A 27292-nucleotide genomic window follows, 5' to 3' on the forward strand; every position below is an offset into this window, starting at 1 on the left:
AAGTGCTACGTCCTCTAAGCAAGAGGGTAATACTTCTCAAGCCAAGCCAGCTTGGAGACCAATGCAAGGCTGGAACAAGGGAAAACAGGCCAAGAAACCTGCCACTGCTACCAAGACAGCATGAAATGTTGGCCCCCGATCCGGGACCGGATCTGGTGGGGGGCAGACTCTCTCTCTTCGCTCAGGCTTGGGCAAGAGATGTTCTGGATCCTTGGGCACTAGAAATAGTCTCCCAAGGTTATCTTCTGGAATTCAAGGGGCTTCCCCCAAGGGGGAGGTTCCACAGGTCTCAGTTGTCTTCAGACCACATAAAAAGACAGGCATTCTTACATTGTGTAGAAGACCTGTTAAAAATGGGAGTGATTCATCCTGTTCCATTAAGAGAACAAGGGATGGGGTTCTACTCCAATCTGTTCATAGTTCCCAAAAAAGAGGGAACGTTCAGACCAATCTTAGATCTCAAGATCTTAAACAAGTTTCTCAAGGTTCCATCGTTCAAGATGGAAACCATTCGAACTATTCTTCCTTCCATCCAGGAAGGTCAATTCATGACCACGGTGGATTTAAAGGATGCGTATCTACATATTCCTATCCACAAGGAACATCATCGGTTCCTAAGGTTCGCATTCCTGGACAAGCATTACCAGTTCGTGGCGCTTCCTTTCGGATTAGCCACTGCTCCAAGGATTTTCACAAAGGTACTAGGGTCCCTTCTAGCTGTGCTAAGACCAAGGGGCATTGCTGTAGTACCTTACTTGGACGACATTCTAATTCAAGCGTCGTCCCTTACTCAAGCAAAGGCTCACACGGACATAGTCCTGGCCTTTCTCAGATCTCACGGATGGAAAGTGAACGTGGAAAAGAGTTCTCTATCTCCGTCAACAAGGGTTCCCTTCTTGGGAACAATAATAGACTCCTTAGAAATGAGGATATTTCTGACAGAGGCCAGAAAAACAAAGCTTCTAGACTCTTGTCGGATACTTCATTCCGTTCCTCTTCCTTCCATAGCTCAGTGCATGGAAGTGATCGGGTTGATGGTAGCGGCAATGGACATAGTTCCTTTTGCACGCATTCATCTAAGACCATTACAACTGTGCATGCTCAGTCAGTGGAATGGGGACTATACAGACTTGTCTCCGAAGATACAAGTAAATCAGAAGACCAGAGACTCACTCCGTTGGTGGCTGTCCCTGGACAACCTGTCACGAGGGATGACATTCCGCAGACCAGAGTGGGTCATTGTCACGACCGACGCCAGTCTGATGGGCTGGGGCGCGGTCTGGGGATCCCTGAAAGCTCAGGGTCTTTGGTCTCGGGAAGAATCTCTTCTACCGATAAATATTCTGGAACTGAGAGCGATATTCAATGCTCTCAAGGCTTGGCCTCAGCTAGTGAGGGCCAAGTTCATACGGTTTCAATCAGACAACATGACAACTGTTGCGTACATCAACCATCAGGGGGGAACAAGGAGTTCCCTGGCGATGGAAGAAGTGACCAAAATCATTCTATGGGCGGAGTCTCACTCCTGCCACCTGTCTGCTATCCACATCCCAGGAGTGGAAAATTGGGAAGCGGATTTTCTGAGTCGTCAGACATTGCATCCGGGGAGTGGGAACTCCATCCGGAAATCTTTGCCCAAGTCACTCAGCTGTGGGGCATTCCAGACATGGATCTGATGGCCTCTCGTCAGAACTTCAAAGTTCCTTGCTACGGGTCCAGATCCAGGGATCCCAAGGCGGCTCTAGTGGATGCACTAGTAGCACCTTGGACCTTCAAACTAGCTTATTTGTTCCCGCCGTTTCCTCTCATCCCCAGGCTGGTAGCCAGGATCAATCAGGAGAGGGCGTCGGTGATCTTGATAGCTCCTGCGTGGCCACGCAGGACTTGGTATGCAGATCTGGTGAATATGTCATCGGCTCCACCTTGGAAGCTACCTTTGAGACGAGACCTTCTTGTTCAGGGTCCGTTCGAACATCCGAACCTGGTTTCACTCCAGCTGACTGCTTGGAGTTTGAACGCTTGATCCTATCGAAGCGAGGGTTCTCAGATTCTGTTATCGATACTCTGGTTCAGGCCAGAAAGCCTGTAACTAGAAAGATTTACCACAAAATTTGGAAAAAATATATCTGTTGGTGTGAATCTAAAGGATTCCCTTGGGATAAGGTTAAGATTCCTAAGATTCTATCCTTCCTTCAAGAAGGATTGGAAAAAGGATTGTCTGCAAGTTCCCTGAAGGGACAGATTTCTGCCTTGTCTGTGTTACTTCACAAAAAGCTGGCAGCTGTGCCAGATGTTCAAGCCTTTGTTCAGGCTCTGGTTAGAATTAAGCCTGTTTACAAACCTTTGACTCCTCCTTGGAGTCTCAATTTAGTTCTTTCAGTTCTTCAGGGGGTTCCGTTTGAACCCTTACATTCCGTTGATATTAAGTTATTATCTTGGAAAGTTTTGTTTTTAGTTGCAATTTCTTCTGCTAGAAGAGTTTCAGAATTATCTGCTCTGCAGTGTTCTCCTCCTTATCTGGTGTTCCATGCAGATAAGGTGGTTTTACGTACTAAACCTGGTTTTCTTCCAAAAGTTGTTTCTAACAAAAACATTAACCAGGAGATTATCGTACCTTCTCTGTGTCCGAAACCAGTTTCAAAGAAGGAACGTTTGTTGCACAATTTGGATGTTGTTCGCGCTCTAAAATTCTATTTAGATGCTACAAAGGATTTTAGACAAACATCTTCCTTGTTTGTTGTTTATTCCGGTAAAAGGAGAGGTCAAAAAGCAACTTCTACCTCTCTCTCTTTTTGGATTAAAAGCATCATCAGATTGGCTTACGAGACTGCCGGACGGCAGCCTCCCGAAAGAATCACAGCTCATTCCACTAGGGCTGTGGCTTCCACATGGGCCTTCAAGAACGAGGCTTCTGTTGATCAGATATGTAGGGCAGCGACTTGGTCTTCACTGCACACTTTTACCAAATTTTACAAGTTTGATACTTTTGCTTCTTCTGAGGCTATTTTTGGGAGAAAGGTTTTGCAAGCCGTGGTGCCTTCCATTTAGGTGACCTGATTTGCTCCCTCCCTTCATCCGTGTCCTAAAGCTTTGGTATTGGTTCCCACAAGTAAGGATGACGCCGTGGACCGGACACACCTATGTTGGAGAAAACAGAATTTATGTTTACCTGATAAATTACTTTCTCCAACGGTGTGTCCGGTCCACGGCCCGCCCTGGTTTTTTTTAATCAGGTCTGATAATTTATTTTCTTTAACTACAGTCACCACGGTACCATATGGTTTCTCCTATGCTAATATTCCTCCTTAACGTCGGTCGAATGACTGGGGTAGGCGGAGCCTAGGAGGGATCATGTGACCAGCTTTGCTGGGCTCTTTGCCATTTCCTGTTGGGGAAGAGAATATCCCACAAGTAAGGATGACGCCGTGGACCGGACACACCGTTGGAGAAAGTAATTTATCAGGTAAACATAAATTCTGTTTCTGCACAATTGTTGCTGACACCAAACACATGAATTAGCTGCGGCAAGTCCGATTTCGGAGTATGATCTGAATTATTTACAAATGCGCAATGACGTATAAAGAGAGCGTTATCAATACCTACATGAACGAGCCTGAAATGGCATAGAGATGGGGAAGAAGGATGAGGAGTTTGGCGGCCATATTTAGCGTAGATTAAACAATGTATCGTGAATGATTACTAGGACAAGGATATAGGTAATACAGAAGGGAGGCGGTGCAGGCTGATCTTCATTTGGGTTTTAAAAATATGGAATCATGTTGTGTCGGTTGTTGAATGTCCCTTTAAGACTTGATTGCTCACTGGCTAATTAGCAGATTTCCTGCTGTATTTGGCAGTTTTTCTCAGCTAGAGGGCGTAAGCAAGTTACTAATCCATTTAATAAAATTGCAGATACCCCCCACACACACACACACACACCTTCCTTATATATGAAAGGGACGTGAAACACCAAATTTTTCTTTCATGATTCAAAACATACATTTTAAATACAGTTTCCCGTTTACTTCTGTTAACAAATTTACTTAGTCCTCTTGGTGTCCTTTGTTGAAGAGAATACCTAGGTAGGAATTGTGCATATGTCTGGAGCAGCAGTTTTTTCACAGTGCATAATATTGTTTCTGTCACTATATAAATCCTTGCCTTGAGTATGGAGTGCAGTTCTGGGGACCGAGCTAAAAAAAAAAGACATTGCAGACTTTGAAAAAGTTCAGAGAAGCGCCACAAAATTAATAAGGGGAATGGAGAATTTAAGCTATGAGGAGAGGTTATCAAATCTGGGTCTGTTTTCTTTATAAAAAAGGCACTTGAGAGGTGACATGATTACATTATAGAAATATATTCACGGCCCATATACAGATATGGCAGAAGCTCTGTTTATTCCAAGAAAATTGTTTGTGACAAAAGGTCACAAATTAAGACTGGAGGAAAGGAGATTTATTCTCCTGCAACAGAAACTTTTTTTCACTATAAGAGCACTAAAATTGTGTAACTCACTACCAAAGGAGATAGTGAATGCCAATACCTTAGATACGTTTAAAAATAGTTAAGATTAATTTCTGGCTTGAAATAGAATTTAGGGATAATGATCGCTTGTGTTAAATGCGGTCTCGTTTTTAACAAAATTAATTTAAGCTCAACTGGAGCTATTTTTTGTAAGTATATTAAGATTTGTGTAGGTTGAACTCGATGGACATCTGTCTTTTTTTCAACCTCATCTACTATGTTAAAACCATTCTTGCACAACTACTGCCATATAGTGCCCCAGGCACGTGTCCACTCCTGAGCCTAGCTACCTGCTTTTCTACAAAGGATAACAAAATAACCAAATAAATTTGATTATAGAAGTAAAGCGGAAAACATTTTAGAATTGTATGTTCTATCTGAATCATGAAAGTAACATTTTGGATTTTATGCCTCTTTAATATATTGTAGGACTGCAGAAAAATATTGTCATTACAAGGTATTTACTGTCGCTTTAACAATAGCCTAATACACAACACATCCCTAGAGACATAGGGCTCAATGTACAAAGCAGCGAATTCATTGTGAGTAGTAGTGGTCACCTGGCTACTACTTCTTCCCCTCTGCGCCAACTCGGAGGTGGTGCAGCTAAAACACCTTGAGAACACAATTTATGTTCAGGGTGATTGACAGACCCTGGTCTTGTGCACACAAGTAATGATTGTGCACAACTAAGTGCTTATGCAATGGTACACACAGGCAGCGAGCGCACAGTATTCAACAACAGGAGAAGCTGAAGTTCAAGAATTTTATGAAATTACTATTTGTAAGCCTTGTCTAATTGGTTATAAGCCAAAAACAAATAGCTGTGCATAGGCATAAATAACAATAAACTAGGGTAGGGTGAGACAAAAAGAAATGCCTCTAAGCACAATGTACATGAGAAGAAAATAGGGTAAGAATGTTAATAAAATGTAACCTTTTATTGTAGCTACTAAAATCACAGCAAAAACAGATACACTGTTTGCTGCCCAACAAAATTAAAAACACTGCACTACTGGTGCTTATTATTAGACTCATACTGCTGAAGTATAGAGTAATGGTATATATCAGAGAATAACGCTCTCTTAAGGAAAATATAACCTTGTTATGGATGTTACCCCAATTGCAGTCTTTAAATATATTGTTACTCAATTATATGCACTAAAAAAGCGGTGCACAGCTGGATATAACCAACAGAAATGCACCTACATTGAAATACTGACAATTGTCAGTTATCATAGGTAATACGTAATAATATTATACTTGCTGGCAGGATATAGCCTGTAAATAAGTACTCAAATAATATAGCAGGGATTAATGGTATATGTTTTTACCAAATATAAGACTTAAAGGTGTAAAGTTAGTATAATAAGAATCATAATACTGTCTGCAAGTATATACTTTTTAGATAAGGTTATGCACCTGTATTAAATGACTGGATTGGGTTTATTTACAAATAAGTAGCGTAGCCATATATCTAGGGTGACCATATTGCCGCTTTAAAAAGGGGCACATATGAAAAATACATACAGTATCTCACAAAAGTGAGTACACCCCTTACATTTTTGTAAATATTTTATTATATCTTTTCATGTGACTGAAGAAAGGACAATTTGCTACAATGTAAAGTAGTGAGTGTACAGTCTGTATAACAGTGTAAATTTGGTGTCCCCTCAAAATAACTCAACACACAGCCATTAACGTAAATGAGGTGAAAGGGAAGGGGAGAGGAGAATGGCACTACAAAAGGATGACCCTGTAATAGTATTGCCAAATCAAATGTCAATAGGGTAGGGTGCTGTACACAAAGTGAATGAGAGAAAGGGTAGAGGCGTGAGCCTACTGGAAAAAGGTATACATACTTGCACTCTTTATCTTGGATAGCCTTTTATTCAGAAAGTCAAAAATGTTGGAATCAGTACCAACAAATGAACATATGAGACACTAACAATTCCCCTTAAGAGGGAACATTAAAGGGTTAAAAATCAAAACTTTATTGGTTTTATTAAAATGGGAAAGATCAAATTTAAAAAAAAAGTGGAAAATGAGATGGGTTAGAGAAGATAATAGTATCTGGGTGAATGTGGGAGGATATAATGTCCTTCTGAGTATTGGGGTCTAAATGGTAATAACTGGAATAAAATACTTCCAGCAATATTATGTATAAGATCTAGAATACAAAAGATAGAGGGCGCCACATAGTGCAAATCAGACTAATAGAACACAAGGTAAAGGTACAGGTAAAATCATACTCACGTGATGGAAAGCACAATTGTGCGGTGCAGGCAAGCCAGAACCAATGAGTCACCCAGCAGACTCCTAGGCACACCTGGAACCGAAGGTATCCTCGTCTCACCAAAAGGAAGTCCAGAGATATTTTTGGTTACCACAGGAAATGTCAGGCCACGGTCAGTGGTAGTGACCAGCACTCATACAGGCACAGTGGCAAAGAGAGTTAAATCCAAAAGGAAGGTGCAGAAACAAGATAACAAGTGATAAAAATGTATTAAAAAGTTAAAACAGCAACGCGTTTCTCCATGTCGCAGCACAGTTTCATCAGGCTAAGATAGACCTGTGCCTTTACCTTGTGTTCTATTATTGATTTTGATTTGCACTGTGTGGCACCCTCTATCTTTTGTATTCTAGACTTATCTATTCTGTGTCATGGCGTGACACACTAGAGGAGCTGCCTGAAGCCGTGGACTCTCCTTGGTATTAGATAGTTCTATATTTGGAAAAGTTAATTTTCAGGACTCCTTTCTGTTACCTCTATAGTTGGACTTCTGCTTTTTTGTACTCATACAAACCACTTGACTCATGCAAACTACTTGACTTTATTTATTTTATTTTATATTATTTGTTATTTGATTTTTATGTTACTTATGTTTTTTGTATCTTCTTTTTTGATATTTATATTTCATTTTTGACTTTTACATATGATCATCTGCGTACCTGACATATTGGTTGCTGTACCCTTAAACAATACAAAGACCACTATACGCCTTGGTCTATCAGATCTGTTGCTAGACCCGTTGCATATCTGTTATATCACACCATTACCTCTATATATGTTTTATTTTCAAATATATTTACTGTTCACGCTTGGCTCCTCTTATAGATACCGGCTAGGCATTTTGTTTTGCCTGTTGGGTATCTTGTTATATCTTTTATGTATTACATCACTCAAAGAGGGGCTTAACTTTATAACAGGGTTTAAGTGAAGAAAGCAGTGTATATTGTAGGGCTGAACTGAGTGACAAAAATCTGACAGACATATTGGAAGTGGTAGTATCAAATGAGAACCGCCCTCCTTTAATTCAAATAAGCTTTAACTTAGATAATAGTAAAAAGACAATACTGGGGCCAGATGAACATAAAGTTGCAGTTGGCTAAAAGCAATGACAAGTGTAATATGATATCAAATGGTATTGTCAAAACATTATTATTAACCTATCTAAAGGTATGCTCCCTGCAACTAGATATATACAGTATAGAATAAAATGAGGTTACTAGTGACACTAATAGTGTTAGTGTGTTACTATATTGCCACTTACAAGACTTGTATAATAGATTATATAAAGTAAGGTTATTAGTAACACCAACAATACTATTGTGTTACCATAGTACAAAGCTTGTATAATGGATTGTATTGAAGTGTGTAGCGCTTAGTTGCGCTTCTATTACAGCAGGAGTATAAAGTTACTTTCGGGTAAATTAAGTTTCTGAGATCAAGCAGAAATACCAAATGGGATTGCCCTCCGTTTATCTAAAATGGCATCAGTTTAGATGTTCATAGTATTGTAATGCTGGTGCCTGATAAATATAAAGCTGTAGTAAGCTAGAGGAGGTAACATATATAGAATAATATCAGAACGATATTATCAACCGTTCTTGTTCTTTTCTCAAACACGCACCAATGACACGTGTAATATGGTATCAAATGATATAGTCAAAACATTATTATTCACCTTTCGGATGTTATGCTCTCTGCAACGAAGTATACGGTTACTAGTGACACTAATAGTGCTAGTAAGTTACTATATTGTAACTTACAAGACTTGTGTAATAGATTAAATAAAGTAAGGATACTAGTAACACCAACAATGCTATTGTGTTACCATATTGCAAGGTACACAACTTGTATAATAGATTGTGTTGAAGTAGGGAGGGATTTCCTCTTAACAAAATTTACAAGATTAGGTTGTGTCTATATGATGTACAATCAGTGCTTTAATTTATAACTTTCTTTCGTGTTTTTCCATTTTCCATCCTCACATCGTCGCATTCACTCGGATGTTTGTAAATAGCTAGAATCTCCATGACGACGAATGGCGTTTTAGCTCCACCAATCAGGGATTTTAGATCTGCCCAATAATCTTATGTCCTCCCCTTTAAACAGGGAACTATCGGGCAGCAGCTCCGCCTTTGATAAAGCATTCATTTGCAAAACATGTTATGGAGTTAGCCTGAGGATTTTGGGATCCTCATTTTAATTAATAGTGGAAACAATGTTGTTTTTAACCATTACTTTAACAATTGGGGTTCTGTGGGTTACATTTAATTACGGACCTTTAGTCTCTCCACTTGTAACATGGGGATTTAACAGTTGTATTTACTCCATTAATTACTTTATTCTATACATCTAGCTGCCTAGTGTACAAACTTTCTGATATGAACATTAATGGTTGATAATACCGTTTTGATATTAATTCACTCTGCAGTATTAGTATTGACTTTATTAAGGACCCTACTCTATATATCTAGTTACTTAGAATATACACTATTTGAGAAAAACACAAAAACGGTTGATATCGTTCTGATATTATTCTATATACTGTATGTTACCTCCTCTAGCTTACTACAGCTTTATGTTTATCTGGCACTAGCATTACCATACAATGAATATTAAAATTGATGCCATTTTAGATAAACGGAGGCCGTTCCCATTTGTTATTTCTGCCTGATCTCATAAACTTATTTTACCTAAAAGTAACTTGATACTCAGGACTTCCGGTGGGCGGCGTTTGAAGATGGCCACAGATTCTTGGAGCTCTGTGTAGCTTGTGGAAGAAGTGACCTTACACTTAGCCATCCTCACATCCCTTGGCAATATCTTGTGCCCGGGAACTATCTTGGATCGAGGCATACCAACCCTTGGCCGTCGAGAATCATATTAAAGTAGAAAAGGATATTTAACACAGTGACAAGTATTCTACCGCCACATGGTGTACATGTACAATGGAGACTCTCACTTCTGGTAAATCAGATGCAACCGTCCAAGTATTGGCTGAAATAAAAGCCTTTTTCATGCCCAGGCTAGATCTACTTTTATCCTCCTGCATGAGTCTCTGCACAGCAATAAGAATATCGGAAAAATCCCCCCTTCTGGAGAGAAACACTTCAAATCACCCTGGTCATATCTGGCATACTGCAACTAACGTTCCTGCATCCTATACATATAAGGCAGCGAGCAGTCTACCAGACCTAACTTTTGCGCAACTGAAAGCAGTGACAGAGATGCCAATGATAGCCACGATTCCCTTACATCTGCAGACGCTGAAGCCTGCTGCAGATCCATACTGCAATTCAAATTGGGACTTGCTGTGGTCCTCCTCACCCTCACTGGCTCGTAACCCAGATGGATTGAGCAGTAAAGGAGGTATTGCCTATTGCATCTACAGCCCCACAAACCGCACTAAGAATACCCATGATCACTGCTTTGTTTTATTTATTACGGCATTCACTGCTGGCTTATCTGAAGAGGGGAGAATCAGTATGAAAACGGAGGAGGTGCCTTTACAATTGAATGAGATGCGTTTACCTACTGGGGTTGGCTGAATTATAACTTACTTGTGTTATCGGTTGCTATTAACCTTTCTACTCCAAAGGATACTTCTTCTATCTCTGGTGGACTTTAATACTGGCATTGTGGGTACATTGGACTAGTAATCTTTATGATACTGAACATATTTGATCTATATTGTTGTGATTTAAATGGTGTTTTTTTTTGTTTTGTTTTTTTACTTGTTGCCTCTGCTTTATTGTAATATTTACATGTTCTATTGGTATGAACAGAGACACTACGGGTCAGTTTACTAGCCCACATTAGTTTTCACAAGAAGTGACCCAATATCATGTCAACAACTTCATCAATATAACTTTTGACTGAATCGCCATGATACACGCCATCCTGTATAGAAGCGGGCTTTTCACTCAGTCCTCCTATATTATTTCTGGGAGCCCTTGTGCATTATGGCGGCTTGTGTTATCATTTTTAAGGTAGCAGAAACTTTAGTTAGTGCACAAATAATTTACGCTGCAAAACTTTAATTCTAAATCTACCATTCATTATGCTCAGTGTTTGAATACGGTGTGTATAAATGTTTCATTGAAACGTACTTACATTTTTTTTTTTTTATATATATACCTTTCGCTCTAAATGCCAGCAGATTGCAACCAATTACTATACTTATAATTTAATCTGGGATGACTGCATAAATGTAAGGTGTAGGATCGGTGCAGCAGAGGATGTCACATTTTAGGCAATATACTGGCACTCTTAATATCATACCCCACTTCTACCTGACTGTTACTCTACTCCCAGTATTTTTACTTGTTAGGGGTAAATTCTGATTTTAATATAGGTTACCAGAACGCAATCTTGTCATCTTCCAAATAGATCAATATTTATCCCCTCTGTCATGCTATCATGTTTATTGTTACCTTGGGGTTTCTATCATACTGTTTCCTGCTTGTTTGTGTCTTTTCACAGACCCAAAATAGTAGGCAAAGCCCATCTAATATAATGCATACAATTACATTATACCACTCAAATGTTGATAACCTCTAAAACTAGCTACTGGACTAATCTATCACTATACACCATATTATTTTACACTGCGGCTGTCTTGTTTTCCCACTTCTGTGGAATACTACCGTATTACATAAAGCGCTGTGGCAGATATGCTTCTATTGTCGCAATCTGGCTTCAATGTACACTTCAGGCCCATTTATTTTACATCATTGCTGACACAACTGAGTGATTTGTATTTGGGGCTAATGTTTGATACTGAGTATACTAGCTGACATAATGAACTGGCGCTGCCTGACTGTTTATTACTCGTTTTAGACTACCTTGTTAACAATATTGGGGGTGTTCAAGAGTGGCCAGTGAATTAGTCTACCACTATACATATATATCAGCCTTTTAATTTCCTTAAGACATACCATCTTGGTACCTACATATGACAGCATTAATTTATTTCTAAGGCTTCTGGTACCTGTTCGGTTCTATTATGTTCGTGTCTATTTGGTCATTTCTGTTTTTTTGTTGTTGTTTTGTTTGTTTCCCTTTGTTCTTTGTTGATTTTATTTTTGTTTATAGGTGTTTAGTTGTATTAGTTTATAAAATAACAAAACCCCAACATTGAGGTGCATATGCATACAACCTAGATGTCACTCAAATCCGTAGACGATTCTTGCATTTCTTACTATAAATGTGATTATTACATTTTAATGAATCTGAGAATGTATACTGTTACATTTCTTTCTAATGCTTTATCAACTTTGTAATCCTTTAGCACACCCTGCGTAAAGTATTGCAGATGTTTGTTTTACGAATGTACCTTATGTTGGTGATAAATAAAATATTAAAAAAAAAAAAGTAACTTGATACTCCTGCTGTAATAGAAGCGCAACTAAGCGTTACACACTTCAACACAATCTATTATACAAGTTGTGTACCTTGCAATATGGTAACACAATAGCATTGTTGGTGTTACTAGTATCCTTACTTTATTTAATCTATTACACAAGTCTTGTAAGTTACAATATAGTAACTTACTAGCACTATTAATGTCACTAGTAATCATATTTTATCATATATACTTAGTTGCAGAGAGCATAACATCCGAAAGGTGAATAATAATGTTTAGACGATATAATTTGATACCATATCACACGTGTCATTGGTGCGTGTTTGAGAAAAGAACAAGAACGGTTGATGATATCGTTCTGATATTATTCTATATATGTTACCTCCTCTAGCTTACTACAGCTTTATATTTATCAGGCACCAGCATTACAATACTATGAACATCTAAACTGATGCCATTTTAGATAAACGGAGGGCAATCCCATTTGGTATTTCTGCTTGATCTCAGAAACTTAATTTACCCAAAAGTAACTTTATACTCCTGCTGTAATAGAAGCGCAACTAAGCGCTACACACTTCAATACAATCCATTATACAAGCTTTCTACTTTGTAATATGGTAACACAATAGTATTGTTGGTGTTACTAATAACCTTACTTTATATAATCATAGAAACATAGAAACATAGATATTGACGGCAGATAAGAGCCATAGGCCCAGCAAGTCTGCCCCACCTTACCTAACAGTATAAACTTATCTAGTTCGTAGGATAGCCCTATGCTTGTCCCATGCATTTTTAAAGTCCCCCACAGTGTTTGTTGCTACTACCTCTTGAGGAAGTTTATTCCATAATACAAGTCTTGTAAGTGGCAATATAGTAACACACTAACACTATTAGTGTCACTAGTAACCTCATTTTATTCTATACTGTATATATCTAGTTGCAGAGAGCATACTTTTAGATAGGTTAATAATAATGTTTTGACAATACCATTTAATATCATATTACACTTGTCATTGCTTTTAGCCAACTGCAACTTTATGTTCATCTGGCACCAGTATTGTCTTATTACTATTTTCTAAGTTAACGTTTATTTGAATTAACGGAGGGCGGTTCTCATTTGATACTACCACTTCCAATATGTCTGTCAGATTTTTGTCACTCAGTTCAGCCCTACAATAACACTGCTTTCTTCACTCAAACCCTGTTATAAAGTTAAGCCCCTCTTTGAGTGATTTAATACATAATATTGCTGGAGGTATTTTATTCCAGTTATTACCATTTAGACCCCAATACTCGGAAGGGCATTATATCCTCCCTCGTTCACCCAGATACCATTATCTTCTCTAACCCATCTCGTTTTCCACTTTGTTTTTCAATTTGTTCTTTCCCATTTTAATAAAACCAATAAAGTTTTGATTTTTAACCCTTTAAAGGGACAGTATACACTCATTTTCATATAACTGCATGTAATACACACTACTATAGAGAATAAGATGCACAGATACTGATATAAAAATCCAGTATAAAACTGTTTAAAAACTTAGAAGCTCTGTTTAGCTCTGTTGAAAAGGCAGCTGGAAAGCCCACTGCAAGTGGGAAATAAGACACTCTCCCCTCCCCCTTCTTTTGCATATGAAAAGACCCTTTACACAAACAGGATCAAGCTGGAGAAGGTCTCTGACGGTATTCTCATAAAACTTTGGGACTTGGTTAGGAGTCTGAAAATCAGAGCAATGTTATTTAAAAATAAGTAAAACCTATACATTTAAAAAAAACAACAACTTTATGGGCTATATAAATAGATCTACAAAACATTTATACAAAGAAAAAATGTGTATAATGTCCCTTTAATGTTCCCTCTTAAGGGGAATTATTAGTGTCTCATATGCTGGTACTGATTCCAACATTTTTGACTTTCTGAATAAAAGGCTATCCAAGATGAAGAGTGCTGGTATGTACACCCTTTTTGCAGTAGGCTCACGCCTTTACCCTTTCTCACACAGCCATTAATGTCTGTTGGTAACAAAAGTGAGTACACCCCTAAGTGGAAATGTCCAAATTGGGCCCAAAGTTTCAATATTTTGTGTGGCCACCATTATTTTCCAGCACTGCCTTAACCCTCTTGGGCATGGAGTTCACCAGAGCTTCACAGGTTGACACTGGAGTCCTCTTCCACTCCTCCATGACGACATCACGGAGCAGGTGGATGTTAGAGACCTTGCACTCTCCACCTTCCTTTTGAGGATGCCCCACATATGTGCAATAGGGTTTAGGTCTAGAGACATGCTTGGCCTGTCCATCACCTTTACCCTCATCTTCTTTAGCAAGGCAGTGGTCGTCTTAGAGGTGTGTTTGGAGTCGTTATTATGTTGGAATACTGCCCTGTGGCCCAGTCTCCGAAGGGAAGGGATCATGCTATGTCACAGTACATGTTGGCATTCATGGTTCCCTCAATGAACTGTAGCTCCCCAATGCCGGCAGCTCTAATGCAGGCCCAGACCATGACACTCCCATTACCATGCTTGATTGTAGGCAAGACACACTTGTCTTTGTACTCCTCACCTTGTTGCCGCCACACACGCTTGACACCATCTGAAACAAATAACTTTATCTTGGTATCATCTGACCACAGGACATGGTACCAGTAATCCATGTCCTTAGTCTGCTTGTCTTCAGCAAAGTGTTTGTGGGCTTTCTTGTGCATCATCTTTAGAAGAGGCTTACTTCTGGGACGACAGCCATGCAGACCAATTTGAAGCAGTGTGGGGCGTATGGTCTGAGCACTGACAGGCTGACCCACCACCCTTTCAACCTCTTGAGCAATGCTGGCAGCACTCATACGTATATTTCCCAAAGACAACTTCTAGATATGACGCTCAGCACGTGCACTCAACTTCTTTGGTTGAACGTGGCGAGGCCTGTTCTGAGTGGAACCTGTTCTGTGAAACTGCTGTATGGTCTTGCCCACCGTGCATCAGCTCAGTTTCAGGGTCTTGGCAATCTTCTTATAGCCTAGGCCATCTTTATATAGAGCAACAATTCTTTTTTCAGATACTCAGAGAGTTCTTTGCCATGAGGTGCTATGTTGAACTTCCAGTGACCAGTATGAGAGAGTGTGAGAGCGATAACACCAAATTTAAAACACCCCCTCCCCATTCACACCTGAGACCTTGTAACACTAACGAGTCACATGACACCGGGCAGGGAAAATGGCTAATTGGGCCCAATTTGGACATTTCCACTTAGGGGTGTACTCACTTTTGTTGCCAATGGTTTAGAAATTAATGGCTGTGTGTTGAGTTGTTTTGAGGGGACAGCAAATTTACACTGTTATACAGGCTGTACACACACTAGTTTACATTGTAGCAAAGTGTCATTTATTCAGTGTTGTCACATGAAAAGATATAATAAAATATTTACAAAAATGTGAGTGGTGCACTCATTTTTGTGAGATACTGTATGTCAGGGCGGTTTTCAGGGCTGTTTAAAGAAATGTTTTGTATAAGAACCCTGACATGTCTGTTTCATATGTGTTCCTTTTTAAAGCGGCAATATGGTCACCCTACATATATCACATTGTTATAGTAAAAGTTATAAGCGTTACTCACTACCCTGGCTGTCTGCCAGGAATGTAGCGATTAAACTAAAGTAGGTAAATATTAAGTCTATATTTAGTAATGACCAGTAGAGAGCAAGTTAAAAAAAACAGCAGAGATCCCCTAACGTGGTCGTGTTTCACTATCGCTTCCTCAGAGGGGTACGCAGGGCTAGCAGTGGATTCTATTTGCGATGGAGGCGGTCCCTCCCCTTGATTCCAATTGGCTAATTGCTTGTACGTGACGTGTTGTTATTGTTTAAAGCGTTCTTGTGTGAAATCACGTGATCGCCAAGTGGCTAATCGTATGGTTAGTTGATACGTTACCATGATGTCCCTAGTTAAAGTGTTCTTCTAAAATGTCACATTGTCGCTGGATAGCCAATCCTGGATTTGTTAATGCATAACCATGTTGATCAAGAGTCACATACGATTAGTCAGTAAGATTGTTCTGCAATGTTTTCTTATTATAACTAGAAGGATCCTACTTACAGATGTTACAAATTACGATATCAGAGTAATATTGGCTATACTTTGATATAATTTTGAGTTAGATGATCTCAAAAAACGGAATGCGGATTGGATTTTTATACAAAGATCAAATAAGACTGTGCCTTACTATTATTACAGAATGTATAAATTATATTATAAAATATCTAAACAAAAGAAAATTTCTTTAATAAAAACTGAAAAAAATATTATTGTCATTCATTCCATATGGTCTGACACAGTTAAGCAGATGTATCCATCTGCATTCCATGCGCAGTAATGTTTTCTCTATGTCGCCGCCTCTTATACCCAGATTGGCCTGTTGGATTACTGCAAAACGTGAACCTAAATCATTTCCATTATGGCTGTGTAGAAAATGTTTTGCTACACTAGTGAAGGTTTTTCCTTTTTTAGATTCTTTTTTAGCATTGTGAATGTTTCTGAAATGTTCAAGTATACGTGTTCTGACCTGTCTGGTCGTCATGCCGACATAAAATAAATTGCATGGACATTTGAGTACATATATCACACTGGTTGTTGAACATGAGAAATATGTGGGTATGTGATGAATCTGATCATATTTGTCCTTGATTTGTTACATTTTCCAAACATTGATGCAAGCACTACATGTTCCACATGGGAACATTCCCTTGGCTTTTGCTTCTTTCCTTGGTTTATGAACATAAGGGCTTTTAACTAACATGTCAGGGAGATTCTTTGGTCTTTTGAAACCTATAGATACTCTTGGGCCTATTTGGCTAGATAGGAGAGGGTCATTCTGTAAAATGTGCCAGTTATTGTTAGCAATATTTATTATTTTTTGCATTTGCGAATTAAAAGTTGTGATCCTCTTGTAGTGTTATCACTTTGGATTTTGTTTGATGGAGAGTTTCACGTTCAGTTTTTAATGCATAAGTGTGTGCTCTATTTATAGATCTATTACTGTAACCACGTTCTAAAAGTCTGTTGGTCAAATGAATAGATTCCTCTTTAAATTTTTGCAAGTCAGAGCAATTTCATCTTAGATGGATAAATTCTCCTTTGGGGATTGCTTTAAGAGTATTCTGAGCATGGGCACTGGTGTGATGGAACAATGTATTTGTCGCAGTTTCTTTTCTGTAAATATTTGTTAAAACTGAACCATTAGGTTCTTTCATTATTTTTAAGTCCAAGAAATTAATTAGATTGTTACTATATTCATAAGTGAGTTTGATGTTTAAATCATTGTTATTGATGCTCATCATGAATTCTTGGAGCATTTCCACAGAGTTTTCCCATACGAAAAGTACATTGTCGATGTATCTTATCCATAACGGGATGTGTTGCGAATATTTATTGTTGTCATCAATGAATACTTTCTTTCTTTCCGACTACCCTAAGAATAAATTTGCGTAGGTGGGGGCACATGCATCGTACAGTGTCTGCTGCTCATTCGCCGTAAAGGGGGGCAGACAGGTTTCAATGTCAGGAACTTTGCCTGCCCTTTTTGTACATTGGGATCATAGTCTTTACATGGCTTATAAGAGTAACTTCTATTACATTATTCGTGGCCAAGAGCACTCATGCATGAAAGCAAACGTATGCTTTTTAAAGGGACACTGAACCCAAAAATGTTCTTTTGTGATTCAGATAGAGCATACCATTTTACGCAACTTTCTAATTTACTCCCATTATCAAATGTTCTTCATTCTCTTGTTATTTTTCTTTGAAAAGCAAGAATTTGAGTTTAGATGCCGGCCCATTTTTGATGAACAACCTGGGTTGTCCTTGCTGATTGGTGGATAAATTCATCTACTAATAGAGTGCTGTCCAGGGTTCTGGACTATCTTTCTCCAACATAGGTGTGTCCGGTCCACGGCGTCATCCTTACTTGTGGGATATTCTCTTCCCCAACAGGAAATGGCAAAGAGCCCAGCAAAGCTGGTCACATGATCCCTCCTAGGCTCCGCCTACCCCAGTCATTCTCTTTGCCGTTGTACAGGCAACATCTCCACGGAGATGGCTTAGAGTTTTTTAGTGTTTAACTGTAGTTTTTCATTATTCAATCAAGAGTTTGTTATTTTCAAATAGTGCTGGTACGTACTATTTACTCAGAAACAGAAAAGAGATGAAGAATTCTGTTTGTATGAGGAAAATGATTTTAGCAACCGTAACTAAAATCCATGGCTGTTCCACACAGGACTGTTGAGAGCAATTAACTTCAGTTGGGGGAACAGTTTGCAGTCCCTTGCTGCTTGAGGTATGACACATTCTAACAAGACGATGTAATGCTGGAAGCTGTCATTTTCCCTATGGGATCCGGTAAGCCATGTTTATTACGATTGTAAATAAGGGCTTCACAAGGGCTTATTTAAACTGTAGACTTTTTCTGGGCTAAATCGATTGATTATTAACACATATTTAGCCTTGAGGAATCATTTTATCTGGGTATTTTGATATAATAATATCGGCAGGCACTGTTTTAGACACCTTATTCTTTAGGGGCTTTCCCAAAGCATAGGCAGAGTCTCATTTTCGCGCCGGTGTTGCGCACCTGTTTTTGAGAGGCATGGCATGCAGTCGCATGTGAGAGGAGCTCTGATACTTATAAAAGACTTCTGAAGGCGTCATTTGGTATCGTATTCCCCTTTGGGTTTGGTTGGGTCTCAGCAAAGCAGATACCAGGGACTGTAAAGGGGTTTAAAGCTTAAAACGGCTCCGGTTCCGTTATTTTAAGGGTTAAAGCTTCCAAAATTGGTGTGCAATATTTTCAAGGCTTTAAGACGCTGTGGTGAAAATTTGGTGAATTTTGAACAATTCCTTCATGTTTTTTCGCAATTGCAGTAATAAAGTGTGTTCAGTTTAAAATTTAAAGTGACAGTAACGGTTTTATTTTAAAACGTTTTTTGTACTTTCTGATCAAGTTTATGCCTGTTTAACATGTCTGAACTACCAGATAGACTGTGTTCTGAATGTGGGGAAGCCAGAATTCCTATTCATTTAAATAAATGTGATTTATGTGATAATGACAATGATGCCCAAGATGATTCCTCAAGTGAGGGGAGTAAGCATGGTACTGCATCATTCCCTCCTTCGTCTACACGAGTCTTGCCCACTCAGGAGGCCCCTAGTACATCTAGCGCGCCAATACTCCTTACTATGCAACAATTAACGGCTGTAATGGATAATTCTGTCAAAAACATTTTAGCCAAAATGAACCCTTGTCAGCGTAAGCGTGGCTGCTCTGTTTTAGTTACTGAAGAGCATGACGACGCTGATATTAATATCTCTGAAGGGCCCCTAACCCAATCTGAGGGGGCCAGGGAGGTTTTGTCTGAGGGAGAAATTACTGATTTAGGGAACATTTCTCAGCAGGCTGAATCTGATGTGATTACATTTAAATTTAAATTGGAACATCTCCGCATTTTGCTTAAGGAGGTATTATCCACTCTGGATGATTGTGAAAATTTAGTCATCCCAGAGAAACTATGTAAAATGGACAAGTTCCTAGAGGTGCCGGGGCTCCCAGAAGCTTTTCCTATACCCAAGCGGGTGGCGGACATTGTTAATAAAGAATGGGAAAGGCCCGGTATTCCTTTCGTCCCTCCCCCCATATTTAAAAAATTGTTTCCTATGGTCGACCCCAGAAAGGACTTATGGCAGTCAGTCCCCAAGGTCGAGGGAGCGGTTTCTACTTTAAACAAACGCACCACTATTCCCATAGAGGATAGTTGTGCTTTCAAAGATCCTATGGATAAAAAATTAGAAGGTTTGCTTAAAAAGATGTTTGTTCAGCAGGGTTACCTTCTACAACCCATTTCATGCATTGTCCCTGTCACTACTGCCGCATATTTCTGGTTTGATGAACTGCTTAAGGTGCTCGATAGTGACTCTCCTCCTTATGAGGAGATTATGGACAGAATCAATGCTCTCAAATTGGCTAATTCTTTCACTCTAGACGCCTCTTTGCAATTGGCTAAGTTAGCGGCTAAGAACTCTGGGTTTGCTATTGTGGCGCGCAGAGCGCTTTGGTTGAAATCTTGGTCGGCTGATGCGTCTTCCAAGAACAAGCTACTAAACATTCCTTTCAAGGGGAAAACGCTGTTTGGTCCTGACTTGAAAGAGATCATCTCTGATATCACTGGGGGTAAGGGCCACGCCCTTCCTCAGGATCGGCCCTTCAAGGTAAAAAATAGACCTAATTTTCGTCCCTTTCGTAAAAACGGACCAGCCCAAGGTGCTACGTCCTCTAAGCAAGAGGGTAATACTTCTCAGGCCAAGCCAGCTTGGAGACCAATGCAAGGCTGGAACAAGGGAAAGCAGGCCAAGAAACCTGCCACTGCTACCAAGACAGCATGAAATATTGGCCCCCGATCCGGGACCGGATCTGGTGGGGGGCAGACTCTCTCTCTTCGCTCAGGCTTGGGCAAGAGATGTTCTGGATCCTTGGGCGCTAGAAATAGTCTCCCAGGGTTATCTTCTGGAATTCAAGGGACTTCCCCCAAGGGGGAGGTTCCACAGGTCGCAGTTGTCTTCAGACCACATAAAAAGACAGGCGTTCTTACATTGTGTAGAAGACCTGTTAAAAATGGGAGTGATTCATCCTGTTCCATTAAGAGAACAAGGGATGGGGTTCTACTCCAATCTGTTCATAGTTCCCAAAAAAGAGGGAACGTTCAGACCAATCCTAGATCTCAAGATCTTAAACAAATTTCTCAAGGTCCCATCGTTCAAGATGGAAACCATTCGAACTATCCTTCCTTCCATCCAGGAAGGTCAATTCATGACCACGGTGGATTTAAAGGATGCGTATCTACATATTCCTATCCACAAGGAACATCATCGGTTCCTAAGGTTTGCATTCCTGGACAAACATTACCAGTTCGTGGCGCTTCCTTTCGGATTAGCCACTGCTCCAAGGATTTTCACAAAGGTACTAGGGTCCCTTCTAGCGGTGCTAAGACCAAGGGGCATTGCAGTAGTACCTTACCTGGACGACATTCTGATTCAAGCGTCGTCCCTTCCTCAAGCAAAGGCTCACACGGACATTGTCCTGGCCTTTCTCAGATCTCACGGCTGGAAAGTGAACGTGGAAAAGAGTTCTCTATCCCCGTCAACAAGGGTTCCCTTCTTGGGAACAATTATAGACTCCTTAGAAATGAGGATCTTTCTAACAGAGGCCAGAAAAACAAAGCTTCTGGACTCTTGTCGGATACTTCATTCCGTTCCTCTTCCTTCCATAGCTCAGTGCATGGAAGTGATCGGGTTGATGGTGGCGGCGATGGACATAGTTCCTTTTGCGCGCATTCATCTAAGACCATTACAACTGTGCATGCTCAGTCAGTGGAATGGGGACTATACAGACTTGTCTCCGAAGATACAAGTAAATCAGAGAACCAGAGACTCACTCCGTTGGTGGCTGTCCCTGGACAATCTGTCTCAAGGGATGATGTTCCACAGACCAGAGTGGGTCATTGTCACGACCGACGCCAGTCTGATAGGCTGGGGCGCGGTCTGGGGATCCCTGAAAGCTCAGGGTCTTTGGTCTCGAGAAGAATCTCTTCTACCGATAAATATTCTGGAACTGAGAGCGATATTCAATGCTCTCCAGGCCTGGCCCCAGCTTGCGAGGACCAGGTTCATACGGTTTCAATCAGACAACATGACGACTGTTGCGTACATCAACCATCAGGGGGGAACAAGGAGTTCCCTAGCGATGGAAGAAGTAACCAAAATTATTCTTTGGGCGGAGTCTCACTCCTGCCACCTGTCTGCTATCCACATCCCAGGAGTGGAAAATTGGGAAGCGGATTTTCTGAGTCGGCAGACATTGCATCCGGGGGAGTGGGAACTCCATCCGGAAATCTTTGCCCAAGTCACTCACCTGTGGGGCATTCCAGACATGGATCTGATGGCCTCTCGTCAGAACTTCAAAGTTCCTTGCTACGGGGCCAGATCCAGGGATCCCAAGGCGGCTCTAGTGGATGCACTAGTAGCACCTTGGACCTTCAATCTAGCTTATGTGTTCCCGCCATTTCCTCTCATCCCCAGGCTGATAGCCAGGATCAAGCAGGAGAGGGCGTCGGTGATCTTGATAGCTCCTGCGTGGCCACGCAGGACTTGGTATGCAGATCTGGTGAATATGTCATCGGCTCCACCTTGGAAGCTACCTTTGAGACGAGACCTTCTTGTTCAGGGTCCGTTCGAACATCCGAATCTGGTTTCACTCCAGCTGACTGCTTGGAGATTGAACGCTTGATTTTATCGAAGCGAGGATTCTCAGATTCTGTTATCGATACTCTTGTTCAGGCCAGAAAGCCTGTGACTAGAAAGATTTACCACAAAATTTGGAAAAAATATATCTGTTGGTGTGAATCTAAAGGATTCCCTTGGGACAAGGTTAAGATTCCTAGGATTCTATCCTTCCTTCAAGAAGGATTGGAAAAAGGATTATCTGCAAGTTCCCTGAAGGGACAGATTTCTGCCTTGTCGGTATTACTTCACAAAAAGCTGGCAGCTGTGCCAGATGTTCAAGCCTTTGTTCAGGCTCTGGTTAGAATCAAGCCTGTTTACAAACCTTTGACTCCTCCTTGGAGTCTCAATTTAGTTCTTTCAGTTCTTCAGGGGGTTCCGTTTGAACCCTTACATTCCGTTGATATTAAGTTATTATCTTGGAAAGTTTTGTTTTTAGTTGCGATTTCTTCTGCTAGAAGAGTCTCAGAATTATCTGCTCTGCAGTGTTCTCCTCCTTATCTGGTGTTCCATGCAGATAAGGTGGTTTTACGTACTAAACCTGGTTTTCTTCCAAAAGTTGTTTCTAACAAAAACATTAACCAGGAGATTATCGTACCTTCTCTGTGTCCAAAACCAGTTTCAAAGAAGGAACGTTTGTTGCACAATTTGGATGTTGTTCGCGCTCTAAAATTCTATTTAGATGCTACAAAGGATTTTAGACAAACATCTTCCTTGTTTGTTGTTTATTCAGGTAAAAGGAGAGGTCAAAAAGCAACTTCTACCTCTCTCTCTTTTTGGATTAAAAGCATCATCAGATTGGCTTACGAGACTGCCGGACGGCAGCCTCCCGAAAGAATCACAGCTCATTCCACTAGGGCTGTGGCTTCCACATGGGCCTTCAAGAACGAGGCTTCTGTTGATCAGATATGTAGGGCAGCGACTTGGTCTTCACTGCACACTTTTACCAAATTTTACAAGTTTGATACTTTTGCTTCTTCTGAGGCTATTTTTGGGAGAAAGGTTTTGCAAGCCGTGGTGCCTTCCATTTAGGTGACCTGATTTGCTCCCTCCCTTCATCCGTGTCCTAAAGCTTTGGTATTGGTTCCCACAAGTAAGGATGACGCCGTGGACCGGACACACCTATGTTGGAGAAAACAGAATTTATGTTTACCTGATAAATTTCTTTCTCCAACGGTGTGTCCGGTCCACGGCCCGCCCTGGTTTTTTTAATCAGGTCTGATATTTTATTTTCTTTAACTACAGTCACCACGGTACCATATGGTTTCTCCTATGCAAATATTCCTCCTTAACGTCGGTCGAATGACTGGGGTAGGCGGAGCCTAGGAGGGATCATGTGACCAGCTTTGCTGGGCTCTTTGCCATTTCCTGTTGGGGAAGAGAATATCCCACAAGTAAGGATGACGCCGTGGACCGGACACACCGTTGGAGAAAGAAATTTATCAGGTAAACATAAATTCTGTTTTTTCAAATAAAGATAGCAAGAGAATGAAGAAAAATTGATAATAGGAGTAAATTAGAAAGTTGCTTAAAATTGCATGCTCTATCTGAATCGCACAAGTAAAAATTCGGGTTCAGTATCCCTTTAAGTTGTTTTTTTGTTGTTGTGTTTTTTTAACTTAAAGGGACAGTCAAGTCCAAAAAAAACTTTCATGTTTCAAATAGGGCATGTAATTTTATACAACTTTCCAATTTACTTTTATCACCAATTTTGCTTTGTTCTTTTGGTATTCTTAGTTGAAAGCTAGACCTAGGAAGGCTCATGATAATTTCTAAGCCCTTGAAGGCTGCCTCTAATCACATGCTTTTGAATTTGCTTTTCACAGCAGGGGAGAGCTAGTTCAGGTAAACCCTATAGATAACATTGTGAGCACGCCCGTGGATTGTGGCAGACACTGCACTAATTGGCTAAAATGAAAGTCAAAAGATAATAAAATGTCATGTGATCAGGGGGCTGTCAGAAGATGTTTAGTTTAAGTTAATCACAGAGGTAAAAAGTGTATTATTATAACTGTGTTGGTTATGCAAAACTGGGGAATGGGTAATAAAGGGATTATCTATCTTTTAAAACAACAAAAATTCTGGTGTTGACTGTCCCTTTAATGAAAAAATTGTTCATAAGAGGAAATACTCTACTTGTCACTTTAGAAAATAATGCAATTATTTAGAGGTTATACAATTTCTAATCATTTGACATTTAAAGGGACAGTCTACACCAAAAGAAGACTTACTTTAATGGAATCCTTGCCATCTGATGACACTGTAATACATTATCTTAAGGATCGGTTATTTTTTGCAGCATTGCCCGTTTTGAAATGTCTATCAGAATCCTCCTCCTAGTGACGTCATTGTGTCGAATAAAGGTCCGCTATTGAAACCTAGATAAGTTTTGGGTGCTAAAAGGCCGTCTGATACAATTCCACACACAGAGCATGCGTGACTCTGTGTACTTGCATAACTCAAGTGCACGACACACAACGTATTCGACTCCACACGCCCTTGGGACATGATGACATAACTGGAAGGAGGAGTCCGGCAGCCATTTCAAAATAGCCAACACTGGAAAACAAACTTGATTTTCACAGAATGCAAAAAATGATGGATCCTTAGGATAATGTATTAGTGTCATCAGATGGCAAGGATTCCAATAAAGTAAGTCTCCTTTGGGTGTAGACTGTCCCTTTAAGTGACATTGCACATAGGTCTACTCACTTCTGTTGTATACTGTAATATTAATTAGATTTGTAAAAGCGACTGTCCCTTTAAGTGATATTGCACATGGGTGTACTCGCTTCTGTTGTATACTGTAATATTAGATTTGTAAAAGCGACTGTCCCTTTAAGTGATATTGCACATGGGTGTACTCGCTTCTGTTGTATACTGTAATATTAATTAGATTTGTAAAAGTTCAGGGATTCTCTCTCATGTCTATGTCAACTACTCTGCAATAAAATAAATAAATGATCGATAAAAAAAAAATCAGAAATAGTAAACGTCTATAATTTATTTTAGGAAAAATCAGTTTTCCCGCCATCCAAGCTGCCCCTTCTTTCAGCAGCTCCTTCCCAGAAATATTTAAATGCAGAAACGACATTCAGTGCCTCATTCCTTGTGCCATTGACCAGGTAAGAAGATTTGTTTTAGATATTTAATGATCCCTTTCCAAATATTTCTTTTACTTAAAGGGATATGAAACTCAAAAATTTTCTTTTGGGATTCAGACTGAGTGTTCAATTAAAAAAAATTCCAATTTACTTCTATTATCAAACTTGCTTCATTCTCATGGTATTTTTTGTTGAAGAGATACCTAGGTAATTGTCTACATAACAGGAAATAGTGCTGCCATCTAGTGGTCTTGTATATGGATAACATTCTTACAAAACCACTTCCATATAGTGCTTCTGACACGTGCACAGTCTTGAGGTTACGCCCCTGATTTTTCAACAAAAGATAACAAGAGAACAAAGAAAATGTCATAATAGAAGTAAGGTTGCATGTGCTATCTGAATCATGAAATAATTATTTTTTTTCGTTTTAGTGTCCCTTTTAATGTGTTCCATTTTACCTGCTGGAGTGTATTTAATTGTTTGCAAACGGCTACCTTATCATTATTTGTACTTTTGTCTGTTGTATCCCGAACTTCACTGAAGCGTTTTCTTTGTATTATGTCAATAGGAGACAATAGCACTGATTAATCTCACAGTTTGGGTATGAGGGAGAGAGAGATTTGGTATGTGAAATAGCTACTTGTGTTTATTTAACACCCAGCCATAATTAGCATTTAATTACTTAACATAAATAACATTATCAGGTCTGCTTTACTGGCAGGCTCAGCCCATTGTTATGGGCATGTCCAAAGTGATGGTTTAAATGAGAAAAAAAATATTTCAAATTCAGAAATATATATGAAAGCTTAATTTCCTATAGATGTAATACTCTGCAGGAAGTATAAGAAGTCATGTGGAAGACAATAAGGGGAAACAAAATTGATAATACAGTGTCCCTTTAAGTCACCGCTTGACAAAACCAATGAGCAAGAAGTCACAACAGATAGAAGCCAAGAGACAAAAAGTCTATTTAATTAATTTTGTTTTACATTATGTGCAGACAACTTTGTCATGCAAATCAAGATTATGTGGCTAGGTCCCTGATCCTGCTGTCTTTTAAATGTGAAATTTATTATATCAGATGTGTAATTAACTTCGCTTTTGTCTTTGATGCCTATGACGTAATTTCCTGCAGTTTACTCTCTCTGGTAATTAATATTATCACAGTTTAGTAGCCCCCATCTGGCTGCATTTCACCCAAAACTGTCCCTTCAATAACACTAAAAGGACAACATAGGTCACTAAATAGAACCTGCTTATTCATTATACACTTGCTATTAGGTGCTGATCTGTGTAAGTCCTGCTTTGTGTAGTCACATGACTCTTAGGCACAAATTAGGTTTCAAATGTAAAAAGAAAGAGTTAGCGCTACAAGCACAGATCAAATATAATTTATAATACACTAATTAAGTGTATAGCAGTATAATATTTAACTCTAATAAAGTTAGCAATACAGTGAGCGAGCTATAGCTGCTAAGCTAAAGTATTAAAGGCAGGACAAAACTGAAAAATAAAAAAAGAGAAGTAAGCTGCTGAATTCAATCCAAATATTTAATAATCAATCTATATGCAAAATGAATGGAATATAGTAAACGTATAAGGGACGTCTCCCTTAATACACAAATAAAACAATGGATTTGCGCAAATTAAAGGGACACTGAACCCAATTTTTTTCTTTTGTGATTCAG

General features: G+C 39.6%; 1 protein-coding gene across 2 annotated transcripts in view; it reads left to right on the top strand.

The window, feature by feature from the left end:
• WARS1 (tryptophanyl-tRNA synthetase 1) overlaps window positions 1–27292 on the top strand; it is a gene marked incomplete in the record, with an annotated part of 157837 nt that overhangs the window by 82000 nt on the left and 48545 nt on the right. For both annotated transcript variants that reach the window (XM_053697450.1, XM_053697451.1), the window contains 1 exon segment: window positions 25510–25622. In XM_053697450.1, coding sequence (XP_053553425.1) covers window positions 25510–25622 — 113 coding nt within the window.

The sequence above is a fragment of the Bombina bombina genome, chromosome 1 (assembly GCF_027579735.1).
Source record: "Bombina bombina isolate aBomBom1 chromosome 1, aBomBom1.pri, whole genome shotgun sequence".
Taxonomy (NCBI): Eukaryota; Metazoa; Chordata; class Amphibia; order Anura; family Bombinatoridae; genus Bombina; species Bombina bombina.